This window comes from Hibiscus syriacus, unplaced genomic scaffold (genome assembly GCF_006381635.1).
Source record: "Hibiscus syriacus cultivar Baekdansim isolate YM2019G1 unplaced genomic scaffold, ASM638163v2 tig00110462_pilon, whole genome shotgun sequence".
NCBI lineage: Eukaryota > Viridiplantae > Streptophyta > Magnoliopsida > Malvales > Malvaceae > Hibiscus > Hibiscus syriacus.
This window is the reverse complement of record NW_024062747.1, coordinates 2,768,521-2,785,181: the sequence shown is the minus strand read 5'-3', so window position 1 is coordinate 2,785,181 and position 16,661 is coordinate 2,768,521. Positions and strand designations below refer to the sequence as shown.

Here is a 16,661-nt window from a genome sequence, read left to right as displayed (position 1 = left end):
AGATAATTATATAAAGTAATTAAATTCAGTCCATATGCATATTAAGTGAGCACGTACATGATAATCTGAAGTAGAAAAAACAAGAAGTAAATGAAAAGGTGCATGTGGTTGAAATCATTTTCAGGTGAAGAAAGGGTAACTTCTAAGTATGACAAAAAAAATTTAGGAATTATTGATGAACACGTTGCTCTTCGTGGGAATTCCTACTTCCCATACTATAAAATAATACACTTGATAACCTCACTCTTTGTGTGTGTGATTAAGTACTGATTAAATCCAAATTATAGAGAAAATTAAAGAACTACATGTTCTAATAAATTAATTCGATGTGGGTGGGCTTTTGTTATTTGTTATGATTGAATTGGATGGAATCTTCCCATGTTATATGCCAACTAAATTGAGAAAGAAAGAGAGAGAAAATTAAAAATAAATATAATTTTAATTTTAGTTCTTATATTATACTTTTATGAAATGGAGTTATGAAATATTCTTTGATTTTAAAACTTTGGTGTTTTTCTAGTTTCTGTTCGATTTTATAGCTAAATGTTTATTTGGTTGTTATGAAAAAGATTAAATAATTTTTCATGTTCTTTGCATTTACATTTTTATCAAATTGATCCATAAAAAATTGTAAACGTTGATGATTAAAAATTATATTTTTAATTAATGATAATTTTTATTTATTTTTAAAGATTAAGAGTCAGTCTGATAAAAAAAGGAAAATTGCTTAGATTATGTAAGTGAGATTTTTTAATTCACAATATAATTCAAATTTAAGATTATTTCCCCATCTAGGGTGAAATGCACAATATCAATTTAAAAACGATCGGTGCTCCATGCGTCTTCAAGTTAAATATGAAGACTCCACGATTGTATATTCAGGCAAACAAAGAAGACCCTACGACTGCATGTCTTCTTCAGGCAAATAGAGAAAACCCCAAGAATGCACGTCGCCTTCGTACTAATAAAAAAAATCTTATTTCGGAAAATAATATGGTGAATATCTTATATGAAAAAATTATTTTTTTTCACAATTTTATAGGGGCGAGGAAGCAGATAAAAAATATAAACGTATAAAGATAAAAAAATAATAATAGTTTTGCTTTACTTATAGATGTCAAAATCAATAATTAATAATAAAATTAATTATAATTAGATAAGAAATCAATATTTTTAAATATAAAAATACAAAGACTCATTTTTTTTTTTAAATAAATATAAAGACTCATTCACAATATAATTCAAACTGAGGATTATTTCCTCATCTAGGGTAAAATGTACATTATCAATTTAAAGATGATCGGTGCTCCACGCGTCTTCAAGGTAAATATGAAGACTCCACGATTGCATGACGTATTCAGGCAAATAAAGAAGACCCTACGACTGCATGGCTTCTTCAGGTAAACAGATAAGACCCCAAGAATGCACGTCGCCTTCATACTAATAAAAAATCTTATTTCGGGAAATAATATGGTGAATATCTTATATGAAAAAAATTATTTTTTCTACAATCTTATAGGGGCGAGGAAGCGGATAAAAAATATAAACGTATAAAGATAAAAAAAAAATAGTTTTGCTTTACTTATAAATGTCAAATCAATAATTAATAATAAAATTAATTATAATTAGAGAAGAAATCAATATTTTTAAATATAAAAATACAAAGAGTCGTTTTTGTAAAAAAAGAAAAAGTATAAATACTAAATTTTAAGTTTTGAAGTAGTACATAAAGGCATAACAAGTACTCCATATTTAAACAAAAATAATAATGCTACATGAATTTCATTTTTTTTTATTTGAGATTCTTCCATACTTTATAGTTATGTAAAGTTTAATTATTTCGAGAGTCGATCGATTTGAATTAAATCCTTAAATAAGAGATAAAACACTCTTAAAATTATTATTTTTTAATTTATAAAACTTAATTTTATTATTTATCAAAGAACTTAATTTTATTAGAAACTAAATTATATAAATTAGTTGGAATACATCCATAGATATTATTTATTCATCATATGTTTTCATTTTATGAGGGAAAGTGATTTAAGAGAGATATGCATGTGGACAGATTTGTCGTATCCTTTTAGGAAAAAAGAAGCTCCTAATTGCACTATTAAACGAAAAGAATGTCATGCACATCATCAATCATGGTCCATCCACTACCATTTTTTCCTTTGGATAATAAATAATTATAAAGAACACAACTAATCTCCCACATGGTAACATGTGGACCGATTTATAAATATTTCATAAAAGGTGAAACGGTGCATTTTTCTATTCGAGAATACAAAAGTGGACGTGCTTGACATGTGGACCAATAAGTATATGATAATTTGGCTAGTAATACAAAAAATATAAGGTTGATATGATATGATTATAGGATGGGTCCGAATTTTAACAATCAAATATTATATTTTAAAGATAATATATTATTAAATATTTTTAAAATTTTATATGTTAAATAAGAGATTTTAGTAATACAAAAATATAAAGTTGATATGATATGATAATTTTATGAGAATATGAGTTTAAATGTATTGAAATATTTATTATTTTTTGATTTAAAATTTAAAAATCTAAATTATTTGATAGGCATTATATAAACATACATATATTTATTTATATTTATCTTTATTTATACACAAACAAACACTTCCTTTTATTTCCTGTTACCAGACAGAGAATGGGGAGTATGAAGTACAAACCACTCAAAACACCAAAGCTAAATAATGTTTATACACATAATTATCATATTCTGTTTAAAAAAGAATTAATGCATTTAATAATTTACATTATGTCTATATGTATACAATCGACATAGAAAAACGAAACAATGTTGAATCCAATCTCAAAATTAATAGTTGAGGATATAATTATTTTAGAAAAAGAAATTTAAAATATATGTAATCCGAATCAAATAATACTCGTTATGATAACATAGAAGAGAGCAACATAGTTAAGATAACCGGAACAAATACAAACAAAAAGATGCTACCAAAATCTATTGTGGAACCGGCTGGTCTTCCGGTAGATGATCCCGGAATCGAAGATCCATCGCCGAATTTAAGATCTCCGAAATAGAGACGCACACCTGGATTCTTCATTTTAATGTTACTCCCCAGCAGAACTGAACTGTTAGTGCCTTGAACGTTGCTGTTGGCATAAATGTTGATGCAGCAAAAGCCTTCGGGCTTGTTGGATGTGCCACGACGGACGAACATTGTGGCGCCGGCGTTGGTTCCGTCTATGTTGATGCGATCGGAAGAGCCTGAGCCGATTTCTGAGGCACTGCTGGTTGGTCTCGACATTGTTAGTTTTTTGGAATTGAGTCAAAAAGTATAATCACAGTTGATCTCAATGGTTTTTGCTTCTTTGCTTGCACACTGAATCGTTTGTTTGTTCTTTCAGATTTCCTCGACAGCAAGAAAAGTTAAATGTTCTATTAGAATGACTTAAACTACACTCTTTTCTTTTCTCATTTTAGAGGAAAATCCCAAATTAATTATGTATTCGTCGAATAGAACCAATATAAAATTATGATTTTTTATTATGTTTCAATTTGATATTTAGGCATGAATCAAACGATTTCGGTGCTAAAAGAATTGTTGTTATTCCTTCAGGTTTTAAGTTTGAGCATCATGAATGTAAGAGATGTGAGTGTTCAATATCAATGGTCAAGAGTTATTTTTAAATAGATATTGTCTTGTACTTACCCCAGATTAATAAAAAAATGATATTTAGATTTTGAACTTTAATTTAATATAATTTGATAATATTTTTTTAATAATTATTGGTGTTCAACAAATTGAATAATGCACAACTCTATAATAAGACAATTCTTCAAATTCAATTTATTCAATTCACAAAGTTAAGAAATAAAATTTGAACATTATTTAGGAGGACCGTACGTTTCATCCAATATGACTAATAAGTATTTCGTTGAACAAAATATCGACTTGTATTTAAGAAAAACACACAAATAAAAATCGTATCAATACTTTATTATTAAAATTGTTAATGGCACTATTTATGTTTGATTTATTGATTAGTTAATTTGGATCGAATTTTATAAAAAAATCTCATTATAAATACAACCCTCATAATATAATTTTCTCTTTTCGCAACCGCAAAATTTAAATCCTTAGTTTTTACTTAAAATCTATTACATTATTCTACTAAACCAACTAATAGTTGCATTAACTATTTGTGATGATATTATAAATCTTAAATTTGAGCATAGTAAAGAACCAAAATAATAATTTGACCTAAAATTTCAATTCTATCGAGGGTTCAAAAGCACAATTGCCTAGGCTAAAAGTTCAAAGACTTCAATTATAAGGGGCTAAAAATGAAGAAGCCCTAAATGAATTAAAACAGTGGCCCCAGTACATATTGAACCGCCATGCAAGCCCAAATAAAGAACAAGCGCGAGCCCGCTTGTTTCCATTTGCCAGCCGTTAAAACGCTTTGATTTTCCTGGGCTCAGAAACGAGAAATTTCGTGTTCATGCCGGCTGTACCACAGAACTATTAGCTATAATCATCTGTAAATTCAAAAGAATCTACGTTTCTGAATTCGAGCGAACATCAGAGGGGAGAAAATAAGATGGAAGACGAAGCAGAAATATACGACGGGATCAGAGCTCAGTTCCCTCTAACTTTTGGTAAGCAGCAGAAATCCCAAACCTCGCTTGAAGCCATTCACAACGCCACTCGCCGTTCCACCGCCGCCACCGCTGCTGCCGCTTCATCTCCCTCCGCCTCCAAGGATAGTCACAATAAAACCAATGAAGCACTCCCTTCTGTTTCCTCCTTTTCCAAAGCTTGGCTCGATTCCCTTCGCAATTCCAAATCTCCTAACCCTAACCCTAATGGCTCCGAAATTGGCCCGCCTCATCCGCCTCCTGGTCCAGTCCCTGATGAGGATGAGGATGATGACGTCATGGTAGGACCTCCTCCGCCTCCTCCTGGTTTAGGTGAGGATGACGATAACGATGCCATGATCGGGCCGCCACGTCCGCCGGTTGGGCCGAGTTCGGACTCAGACGGGGAGGAAGGGGAGGAGAACCGTTATCGAATTCCAATGAGCAATGAGATTAATCTCAAAGGACATACTAAGGTAATTCATCTAGTTCTGATTTCTCTAAAGGTAAAAAAATCCATTTAATCTGTAGTTACTAAAACAATTAAATCCTAACCATGTTTAATGCTTTCAGATTGTTTCAGCTCTTGCAATTGATCACTCTGGCTCTAGGGTTCTCTCGGGTAGTTATGACTATACAGTTCGAATGTTTGATTTCCAAGGAATGAATTCTCGTTTACAGTCATTTAGACAGCTTGAACCATTTGAAGGCCACCAAGTTCGTAATTTAAGTTGGAGTCCCACATCCGACCGGTTTTTATGTGTCACTGGGTCTGCTCAAGCTAAGGTTATTTCTTTTTAACTTGTTAGTATTTTTGGATGTTATAGTACTGAATGCTTAGTTGCTCACGATGGTATTCTGATTTTCAATTTAGATATATGACCGAGATGGACTTACTTTAGGTGAGTTTATAAAAGGGGATATGTATATTCGGGATTTAAAGAATACTAAGGGACATATAACGGGGTTGACTTGGGGAGAGTGGCATCCGAAAACCAAAGAGACAATTTTGACATCATCAGAAGATGGATCTCTTCGTATATGGGATGTGAATGACTTCAAAAGTCAAAAGCAGGTATGTATTTTTACATTGCTCTATTGAAAGGGCATTATGTACAGAAAATGCTTCAATTATTTATTATGTAGGTTATCAAACCAAAACTTGCAAGGCCTGGAAGAATTCCAGTTACAACATGTGCATGGGATCGTGAAGGAAAATGTATTGCTGGTGGAATTGGTGATGGTTCTATACAGGTACTTATTGCTGATGCTAAGCACTTGCTTTGTGTGGTTTTATTGCAAAACATCTTGGTGTTGTGTTACAGCTTCTGTTTTCTCCTTAATCACATGATTGCTTGAACTATTTTGCAGATATGGACCCTTAAGCCTGGATGGGGAAGCAGACCAGATATATACATCGAAAAAAGTCATTCTGATGATATCACGGGGCTTAAGTTTTCTAGTGATGGGAAAACTTTGTTGTCCAGAAGCTTTGATTGTTCGCTCAAGGTAATTTGCAAAGTGTTATCACAGATTAATGATGAAATCCCCTCTTCCCCAAACCCAGAAACCAAATAAATCATTTATAGAATCTCGATATTTGTTGTAAATTATGAATTATATGTCAGGTATGGGATTTACGCCAAATTAAAGCTCCACTTAAGGTGTTTGATGATCTTCCAAATAACTATGCCCAAACAAATATTGCATTTAGTCCTGATGAGCAGCTCTTTCTAACTGGAACATCCATTGAGAAGGAAAGTACCACTGGAGGCTTGTTGTGCTTTTATGATTTTTCAAAACTTGAACTTGTTCAAAGAGTTGGGATATCTCCATCTTGCAGTGTTGTGCAGTGTGCTTGGCACCCAAGATTAAATCAGGTAGATCATACTCTTTTCTCTTTGTGCATTATCCTATGCATACACATTCTGTTGCTTGCATGATCAAAAAGTATGAGCTGATAATAATAATATGAGACTAATATAATATTTTCTGTTGAAGATATTTGCAACATCAGGAGACAAAAGCCAAGGAGGGACTCATGTACTATATGATCCAACACTTAGTGAGAGAGGAGCTCTTGTTTGTGTTGCACGTGCACCTAGGAAGAAATCTGTTGATGATTTTGAGGCACCACTTGTTATTCACAATCCTCATGCACTACCATTATTTAGAGACCAACCAAGCCGTAAGCGTCAACGGGAGAAGATTCTGAAGGATCCTATCAAGTCACATAAACCTGAACTTCCAATAAACGGACCAGGACATGGTGGTAGGGTTGGTACAACCAAGGGAAGCTTGTTGACTCAGTACCTTCTTAAGGTAACGGTGTTTTTCCTCTCAAATAACTTGTCTTGTGTTCCTTAAAATTTTAGTGTTGTATAACTAAAGCCGTTGGAAGAGACTTACATGTTGCCTCTCATTGCAGCAAGGTGGAATGATCAAGGAAACATGGATGGAAGAAGATCCTAGAGAAGCTATACTTAAGTATGCTGATGTTGCAGCCAAAGACCCAAAGTTCATTGCTCCAGCGTATGCTCAAACTCAGCCAGAATCTGTTTTCGCAAAGTCAGATTCTGAGGATGAAGAGAAATGATCTGATTATGGTAGAATTTCATTCTCTACTTTTTAGTATTTCTCCTTTTCTAAATGATGATTACCAATGATTGATAGTTACACACAGGTTACTTTCTTACTGGCATGGTTGCAACTTTTGTGCTTTTTTGGCAGCTGCTCTGTATGATCTCTATGTTACCCACGTTAACATGGACACCTACAGAACTCATTGAACTGAACTGGCTATCTGGAAGGTGCAATTATTGTCATTTTGGCTGACACTTGTGTTGTTGGACTGGCTGTAATTTTTTATTTGCACGTCATCCTCAAAAAATGATAGATTCCTTTGCCCTACCAATTGTAGGAGTCAATATCAAAATTAATTTTGCATTTTTATCACAGTAGAATGAAGTCAATAGGTATATCGTATGACATGCTTTGTAGAAATATGCACAATCAAACCTATGATTTTTCCAATGTGAATAATAGATATTGATTACAAAAGCAAATGATTCTTGTGTGGACGTTTTTTTTTATGTATGTTGCTGGGTGGTCAACTGCTCATGGATGGTTGCTTAGCTAATTTTTTGCGGATTGTATGATTCATTATTTTTCTGTTCACACTTAATTTAAGCTTTCCATAAGTCGATAGTTCTCTTGAAATCACATAAAGAATTTACCATAGCTTATTTTCCCCTTTAATCATAGATGTATTGATAATTGTTTTTCTCATATGCCTATGCCAAACAGGGCATGACCAATACTGTTTAATTATTTGGCTCATCACTTTTTACTTATTTTTCGCAGGATGGATACCTTTACCTACTTCCATGGTGGATCATTGCAAAAGTTTAGGCTACTTCATTGAAGAGCATATACCCTCGTTAGTCCTTCAAGGTTGTAGTGGTTAGTTTAGCTGATAGAAGAACAGATGTAAATCCAGTCACATTCAGAGCTAAATACTGACCAAGAATTCAAGTTGATGTATAAACTGTTCGATTAAACTAATGACATTTACAAGGATTTGCAGGTAATAACAAATCTCTCTGATCTTCTAAGCATCACACCCCGTAAAATAGTAGGGAGGATAAAGTTGTTTGCAACCATTTTTTTCGATGGCATTTCCCAATTATTATTACATGTTACAAAATTCATTTTTATCGCAACCTTTTTCTGCACCTGAGTTCAATCGTATGGTTTGGCAGCCATGTCATTAGACATGGTATAGGGTCACTGCCTGTATAGTTTCAGATATCAACACTTTTCAGGCTATAGATTTCCTTCTTATAGCTGATGGAGTTTTTGCATCTGGGAAATTTCATCATCATACCTGTTGGTGTGGGTTTAAGTTAACGCTCATTCTCATACCTTGACAAACGAGAGTCTGATAGAACGGTGAACAATTGTGTGTCTACAAACAGCTGCAAACAACAAAACATAAATATTAGGTAATGGAATCTGTTCAATTACAAGTCTTGGCAATGACAAACAAAAGTAGAGAGATTACCTTAATAAATGGCTGATCAGCGACTGGAAAAGAGTCGATGAAGCTATCTTTAAGTAATATGGAAACCTGTTGGTTAATCAAACACGTAAAATGAAGCTGAGAAAACAAATGTCATTTCTGCAGTGATATGTTTTGGGAAACAAACTGGAAGAAGAACAAAGGTAAGTGCCAACCCTGTCATCGTTTGATTGTACATTAGTAATTGTATGAGACCTCAGATTTTCACAAAGGGACTCCAGGTATTCCCTCATGACTGCCAAAAACTGGGTCGCGGCTTCGGCCTGAAAATGTAGGACGGAAAGTTGGAAATTAGTTTCGGAATCCCTAGTGCTAATCAAGTTGACATATAGAAAATTAAGCATTTGGAAACACCTGTGCTTCATTGCACCTATATGTAGGATGCTTCTTAGCAATAGAACCTTCAAAGGAGAGTTTGGAATGTATCGGCCCTAGTTCTGATACAAGCGCTTTCCGTTGAGGAAGTTGGGGCACATAACACGTTTTCACCTGGAGAACAGCCGATAATACTCAGAGTTATCTACGGCAACCAAGTGACAGTCCATGCAGATAAACTGCATTGTGCTTTACAACAGTTTCTAACCAGACGTGCAAAAAACTATTTTCATACAAACACCTGTTTCTTGGGCAAGTTAACTTGAACAAGATTAGAAGTTGATTTCATTTTCAAATCAGCGGGTTTATCTTGTACGCCAACCTACAAAATGAGAGAAAGCAGATAAATCAGGGCATTTCCATTGATTCCGCTACACATGATAAACTCTATAACATTCTCTGCAGATTTATTTATATTTGTATGTTCATTCGTACCTAATAAAGGTACAGCACAATGCGCTTTAAGAAAGATTTTGGATTCAAATCTTGTGGAAAGAAAATAACATCGGGAGAACTTTCCTTTCATTTAGGTGTCCAATTCGGTTCGACTCTAGATATAGTTGGAGTCGATGTGAATACCGGGAGTTTTAGGTCAAAAATAAAATAAAGCAAGAGCTTTGACCTTTAAAAATGGCAACAACAAAAAAACTATTCTTTACTAAAGCACCAACTCACAAGGAATGGAACAGGTGCATCAAGAAAATCAAGCATCCTCATTGGCAGTACCTGAATGTAAAAAGAGAATTTTCACAAAATGAGACACGGCGGATGTTGTGGACCTAACTATAACAAAACTATAATATCATACATTAAAATATCAAAGCAAAAGTTCACCAAGATTTTTTTTTCCAAAGAGGGTCTCATAACTCCCAAGTGGTCTCTGAAAGCTAGGAAACTAGAACTATTACATAACAGATGTATATATATATATACACACACACACACATACATATATACATATATAAAGCTATATTTGTAAATTTTGAGCTACATCCAGAAAGATTCCAACTCTAGAATTTTAAATAAAGTGCAACAAGGATAGAGGTTATGGAGATTACTGGAAGCAATAAACTCTGCCATTCAAACGGACGAATGATAGGAACAAGCGATAACACGACAGCTGATAGAACACCCTGCATTGATGAAAATTAGTGTCACCGCCAGGATAGAGTTTACAGCTGCAACAAGAGAAACAACTAAGAGCAGAAGACACAGAAATGTAAATACAATTTCTTAACTGATTAACTTACCAGATTTGGGCAAACTACTACAACCTGTTTTTCCAGTAATACTCCTGCGACCACTGCCAAAATCTGGAAGAACCAATCATAAGGTCAAACGAAATCAACAAAAAACAACGCAGGAAATGCAAGTAGGAACTTCTGAGATATCACAGCTGTTATCTTGTCTGAAATGCATGCATGCATAGTTGATACTAGTCCAGCTTCTTTTACTTTGGATGCGATTTTTGCAGAATAAAGCATCAAAGTTTTGGGGGGGTGTGTATATATGTTCTTTCAAAATCTTAGGATAAGAAAACAGTTCAGTCTTGTTTCTTTGTTTTGCTGCTCAATCAATGAAATCCACGGAAACCAAGCAAAATGGAATGCACATGCATTATTCAGTGCATGATTTACTTGTATGTTAAATGCTTAAATGAAGACATGGGATGATAACATATCTGTCAGTATTGAATATAAATCCCAACAACAGAAGTGTTTCCTTGTTATTCGATTGTTATGCCCGAAAGTTCATTTAAGATGACTCTAGCATGCGTATGCCTACACTTATTTCCATTTGCAATTCAGATTCTGATGGTTATAAACACAGCTGAGTCAAACTGAGTAGGTATGCATCAAAGAACATTACACCATCAAGAGAGAGAACTCGGCAAATCGTTGCGGTTGTCCATTCTGAAAGCGCGAGAGCTTCCTCAGCTGCTGCCAGTTTTGCATCAATCTTTCACGAAGTTGAGTGACATCTAAGTAAATATATATGTTACGAAAGGAGCAATTGACTGAAAATAGCATTAACAAAGAAATACCTCATCTGCTTCAAATGAATAAAAATAGCTTTCATCCAACTTGAGGGCAGAAAGAGGAGGTCTCACATACTCAATAGCTTGTAAATGCTCAAGAGGCTGAAAAATGATTTCACTTCCTCGTTGAGGTAGAGCCAAAGCATGATAACCACAAACTATCTGTAGAAGATCATTCTTGTTCTCCTATCAAAGAGATCAGATACACAGAGATCAAATGGTAACCCAACAACCACAATTTATGTTACTCCGACTCTTCTTTTTTCTCTCTCGAAGAATCGGTGTCGGACATATTTTTGGACCCTCCAAAGACATGAACAAACTTGAGGGGAGATTGAACATACCCATATCGGGTACTAACACTCGAGTCTGAATAAAATAGGTCCAATTGATATAAAAAAAATCAGCAACAACAGAAAACTAACCTTTGCCCATTCCAATATCAAATCATCTCCATATTCTCTTTCATTATTCCAGAAAAGGTTATCATCCTCATCATTATTATCCTCTGGTGTCAGGCTTCTAGCTGGACTGCCAAAGATAACCATATATTACTGAAATTGTGATGGGAAAAAAATGGAAAAGATCCACAAGAAAGTGAGAAAAGTAAGGGGAAAAAACTAAAGTCTAAAAAATAAAGATGTAAGAATCTCTTCCAGTTGTAATAAAAGATTTCTCTTTCATCTTTTGTAATGCAAGCTTCTTTATTGAGGAATATTAGAATGCAAACTTAAACAAATCACATAGTTAATCATAATTCACCACCTGAATACCGATTGACAAGAAGGACAACTCCTCGAGCTGACAACTGATCCAATATCAGAAAAAAATTGTCCATTTTCGTGGTTGCCACTTATTCTTTCTGAAGCATTGCTACGATTTTCCGAGGCTTCGGATACATTGTCATCAATATAGAGGACACTTTCTGAAGCCTCACTCGCTGTTACACTTTCAGATGAAAGTGGTGAACCTATCTTTAATGAAGCAGATGAAACCTCATCATTGACAGAAGTGTCACCAAGAATGACTTTACTGTTAGCAGGCATAGCAGAAGCCATCCAATCATTAAAATACTTGCTATAGGGAGTGTCAGTGATGGTGTTATCGTTTGTTTGGTCATATTGTTTCAGGACGGTTGGTGAATTATCATCGAGAGATGGATTCATTTCGCTAACAACTTCGGTTAATCGATTTAGGCGCACCTGTGCAATGATACTGCATGCAAGTAAGATATTGAGAATTTGGTTATCAGCAAAATTTTAGTAGTAGTTAACATATATCCCTCAAATTTTGGCAATAAAATATTCTCAAAGGTCATGGGGGAAAACATATTAACTTTAACCTGTTCAACATCTCATAGTGCAACTCAAAGAAAGGCACTCTAGTTAGCAAACAATAACAGCGAGGTGCAGAAACCAGAAAGTGCCTGCTTGCTCCTGAAATTTCAGAAATACGAGATGGACCACCTAAATTACCAGGCTGTCGTTTTACAAGTTCTGATACATGCAAGCAAACACCATAAACCGTTTCATTTCCTGCCACCTAATCAAGAGAGCATAAAATGTTTCAAAATCCATATAAGTTCCTGTTTCTCAAACAAAGAAGTGAAAACAGAACCGGAAAATTCTTATATGTCATTATGGGATTCACCTGTTCTCATTATTATGAACACTTCAAACAAAGAGTCACACAGAAGTGGTAGTGTACTGACGACCGGTGATTTCAGTGTCCAGAATAACATTTTTTTCCTTTTAGGATTCAGGTTAAATGTGTTGTTTGGAAATGATAAATATAAACAAAAGCAAGACTTCAGAAGTATGTCTCCTACTTATTGTCATAGGGATGGACGGCAGAATTTTATGTTTGGAGGTGAACTTCTAAAATTTTAAAAAGGGATGAACTTATCCAATTCTGGGGGCGAAAACATATTTTCAATAGAAAATATATAGAAATTTTTTAAAATATATGGTATTTTTAAATTTTTAGGGAGGCGACTCCCCCAACTGAGGTCCATCCTTGCTTATTGATATTACTCCTCATGTTACCAGAAAAGTTACTTGTACAATTAAAGGGGACCGAGCTCACAGTTTCAACTCTGCTCTGCATCATAGCCATACAATTAAAGGGGATCGACCCCATCAACAGTAACTTCAATGTGATATTAACATGGTGCAAGTTACTGCTCCTAAATGCCCTCTTTCTTGCCCTCGACCACATAATAGAAATGAACACCATTCACTATGCTATCCCTTGTCAAGTCAGTCAATGTACCATGAAGGGATCCAGTTCGACACAATGAAATCAATGGAAGCATTTCAAGGTTACAACAACATATATTTAAGAGAAAAAGAAAAAAAGAAAAAAAGAAGCATACCTTTAGAGAGAAAATAAACGCGAAATCATCTCTCCCCAAATGCACCTGTGGAGAATATAGAACAGTAAAAAGTTACTTTTTTCTTCAAGTCAACAGTACAACATGAGAAAAAAATTCATGACTCAAAACCAGATATACTTTTGACTTCACATAGGGACAAGTAGTTGGAATAACTGCCATTTATATATATATATATATATATAAAGATCATAGTTAAGATTCCTTTAAATTGAATCGTAGTTAATTGATAATGAGTTGGTTAACCCAAAACTCTACCTCATTTCCTATCTAGTTGGAGCATCAATCTTTGGACACAGGTAAACAAAAGATAAAGCAAGTAAATTTATAATTTAGAGATGCATTATAAGAATCTGTTTAACACAGGGGAGAGACATTTATTTGATATACCTGTCCATAAAGAAGCTCATTTAGCTCACTAAATGATGGAGTTCTTTCCAGTACTCGTGCCTAAATTCATTGAAAAATAATTGTTATGATTAGGTCCATTTATTTTAATACCTGGAAAAGGACAATAAATGTAATGCAATGACAGAAGACACAAGAAATAATCAAAATCCTTAATTTGGGCTGGAAGACTATAACTTATTTTTACAACTTTAAATAGCAGAAAAACATTTTGACAAAAGATTATACACACACACATATATATATGCACCTGACAAAAGGAAAGGTGCTTCTTGTAGTATATTTATAAGGTCAAATGCAATCACAATAAATGATTTCTACTGTGCTAAAAAGGGCCCATGAAACTATTCTCATATATAAAGCTAAGTGGCTAACAGATGAGAGACTTCAAGTAGATCACACAAAATATGCTCACATGTTGACCAAGTTACTTTAGTTATTTTTTCATAAACTAAAAATTACAGTGTCATAGAAACCCCAAACATCAACGAACCAAATCCATTTCCCACCTAAAATAGGTTAAATATCAGAGTGGTAAAGTGACTTTTAAATGCAGTGTGTGGACAAACAAAATGAAATACTGAGAAATTAAACTAATAAAGTTCACACCAAGTTGAAGAATTGATATTATAGTAGACAGTATCGCCAAAAAAAGTAGTGAGAACAAACCTTAACACCTGCAGGAAAACAAAAGGTGGCTAAGTCCTTCAAACGCATAGCTAACCTCTTCCCAGGAGGGTATCTAAAAAGTATCTAATAATAGGGGGGAAAGGAAAGGGAAGACAAATAATGATTTTAGTGCATATGAAAAGAAATTAAACACAAAATGAATTCAATCAAAGTAAAATAGTCCCTAAAATGGTTCAAGGGAAAAGCTTGAAAGAAAATACACAATGCAAACTAATTTCTTGCTTCTGCAATGGCATTGCCCTTATTTGCAAGGAGACACTAATCTCCATAAGGTACTGCAAACTTAATTAAGGAGAAATTTAACATACTGTAAAAAATATAAAAGAGTTTCCTCGTATTTAATTGTTTGGTAAACCTGGGGTTCAAATATTGGAACTGGAGGTCCATGAGTCTGTAGCATTTTAAGATCTATCATTCCAGATCTTTTCATATCTGCTTCCCACTTCTTCCTCTTAACAAAGGTTTCCTCCACAGACCCAAGATCAGTATCTGGATGAATTCCAGCAATAATGAAGTGCTCAAAGATTGAAGTGGGCAGCTCATATTTAAGCTTTTCCTGCAACAACATCCTCAAATTAGACTGTAAAACAAATAGAGATATATATATCAGTATCCCATCAGAATAACTTGCAGTCTTCCAGACTTCAACTAACTATTTTGTCTCAACATCTAAAATGTTTCAATTGATAACAGTCAGAAACTCAGAATCACTAATTTAAGGTATGCACTTCACTTCCTACGTTAAGGTATAGTAGATTATTATTTATTACAGAGTAGTATTTCAAGCATGAGAAAGAGAAAAATGTCCATCCAGTTTATGGCTATCAAACTTAAACCAATTACCAATAGTCTTTACCTGAATGTAAGGCCAAATAAAACCTTAAGGGACAACACCATTTAACAATAAGATGAGCAATGTCTTATGACTTTCTATATAACATCAATGTTTGACATATAAACCAAATGGTTATAGAAAGTCAATGCATGAGAATCCGAAAAAAATGGAATTAACGTGAGACTTGCCCACTGTGTAATGTAGGTACTGGTGCAGGTTATACTTATTCTTCAAGAACAAGTTATATTTAATCAGACAAATTTAAAGCTGCAATCAATGCATACACTAACTAACTGGTTACACAAAACCTGGGAAAATGAACAGAATAGAAAATAAAGAAGATGAAGAGGTGGGTCCAGATACCACAGTTTTGGAGTGGAGTTGATACCACTGGCGTTTCTGGTTTGCTATAACCTCGGGATTGAAGCTTGAGTGGTACTTTCCGTCCTTTGAATTGCCACCCACTCGCAAAGCTTTTTGCGCATAAGTTTTCAATCTCAGGAAACAATTGTCACGCCGGTGTCCAGTAGCTACAACTTCACTCTGACTGCGCCTATGCCCCAACGGCGGAAGCCTTGAACAACCCGAGCTCCCTGACTGCTCGGATTTTTGTGCCTCTCCATCCACTTTGTCTTTGACATCCTCCTTTTCCTCCTCAGAAAGATTGTTCAATTTCCAAGAGGGTGATGGTGAATTGTCTTCATTCCCTTCAGCTTCTTCCTTGCCTTCCATGTCTGAACACTTAATTATTTGCATTTGCTCATTGAGTCATTTCACAAAATAAATACAAATCCCTCCTCCGTTAAATTGTTATCCATGTCCAATATAAAATCAAGTTCATGCCTTATTCTTCTGAAATTATACCAATATATGAAATGGATACCTTTTCAGTTCCTCTTGATCCTTAAATTCTGTAACCTTCCAATATATATTCTTCTAAAATCCAGTACAAAAGTGGCCTCCTTTACATAAAGTTTACAAATTTCAATGCCCACTCCTGGGCTGTATGATTCAGACACAACAACACCCTGTTTGCAGAAAAAAAATTATTGCAAAACTGTAAAAACCAAAAATGAAAATGCCAAACCAAAAACTTATAAATTCACAAAAACTCTATATTCTTCAAATTTCACTATGTAAAAATCAACACAGAACCTTATTGTAAAGGAAAACATGGGATGAAATCCGAATTATGGAAAA

General features: G+C 34.3%; 2 protein-coding genes across 5 annotated transcripts; one reads left to right on the top strand and one right to left on the bottom strand.

Annotated features, from left to right (window-relative positions):
- Window positions 1–4,494: 4,494 nt before the first annotated feature.
- LOC120127116 (WD repeat-containing protein 70-like) lies at window positions 4,495–8,232 on the top strand. 4 transcript variants are annotated; one of them, XR_005516509.1, is made up of 11 exons: window positions 4,495–4,723; window positions 4,757–5,118; window positions 5,216–5,428; window positions 5,517–5,717; window positions 5,789–5,896; window positions 6,014–6,151; window positions 6,271–6,522; window positions 6,644–6,964; window positions 7,071–7,248; window positions 7,373–7,452; window positions 8,006–8,206. XR_005516509.1 is itself a non-coding variant. In XM_039145114.1 (9 exons), exons 1-8 carry the CDS (start codon window positions 4,606–4,608, stop codon window positions 7,236–7,238), a joined length of 1,914 nt encoding a protein of 637 aa, XP_039001045.1. In that variant the 5' UTR covers window positions 4,495–4,605; the 3' UTR covers window positions 7,239–7,248; window positions 8,006–8,206. The 4 variants fall into 4 exon arrangements, 1 of the variants encoding a protein (XP_039001045.1); XR_005516508.1 differs by having other exon boundaries at window positions 4,495–5,118; window positions 7,326–7,452; window positions 8,006–8,232; XR_005516507.1 differs by having other exon boundaries at window positions 4,495–5,118.
- Window positions 8,233–8,444: 212 nt separating this feature from the next.
- On the bottom strand, window positions 8,445–16,193 carry LOC120126872. Its single transcript, XM_039144929.1, has 18 exons — window positions 15,825–16,193; window positions 14,982–15,182; window positions 14,606–14,689; window positions 13,919–13,978; window positions 13,511–13,555; window positions 12,479–12,678; window positions 11,902–12,351; window positions 11,562–11,667; window positions 11,143–11,322; window positions 10,968–11,057; window positions 10,349–10,411; window positions 10,157–10,231; window positions 9,774–9,824; window positions 9,340–9,420; window positions 9,078–9,212; window positions 8,879–8,986; window positions 8,706–8,771; window positions 8,445–8,619 (listed from the first exon to the last, which is right to left on the bottom strand). Exons 1-18 carry the CDS (start codon window positions 16,191–16,193, stop codon window positions 8,548–8,550), a joined length of 2,436 nt encoding a protein of 811 aa, XP_039000860.1. The 3' UTR covers window positions 8,445–8,547.
- Between the last annotated feature and the right edge of the window lie 468 nt (window positions 16,194–16,661).

Coding starts and splice junctions, on each gene's coding strand:
- LOC120127116 (XM_039145114.1), top strand. CDS start 4,606: ATGGAAGACGAAGCAGAAATATACGACGGGATCAGAGCTCAGTTCCCT. Junction 6,523..6,643: donor GGCACCCAAGATTAAATCAG/GTAGATCATACT, acceptor TTTCTGTTGAAG/ATATTTGCAACATCAGGAGA. Junction 6,965..7,070: donor TGACTCAGTACCTTCTTAAG/GTAACGGTGTTT, acceptor CTCTCATTGCAG/CAAGGTGGAATGATCAAGGA.
- LOC120126872 (XM_039144929.1), bottom strand. CDS start 16,193: ATGGAAGGCAAGGAAGAAGCTGAAGGGAATGAAGACAATTCACCATCA. Junction 13,556..13,918: donor ATGAGCTTCTTTATGGACAG/GTATATCAAATA, acceptor TATTCTCCACAG/GTGCATTTGGGGAGAGATGA. Junction 10,232..10,348: donor TAGTAGTTTGCCCAAATCTG/GTAAGTTAATCA, acceptor TCATCAATGCAG/GGTGTTCTATCAGCTGTCGT.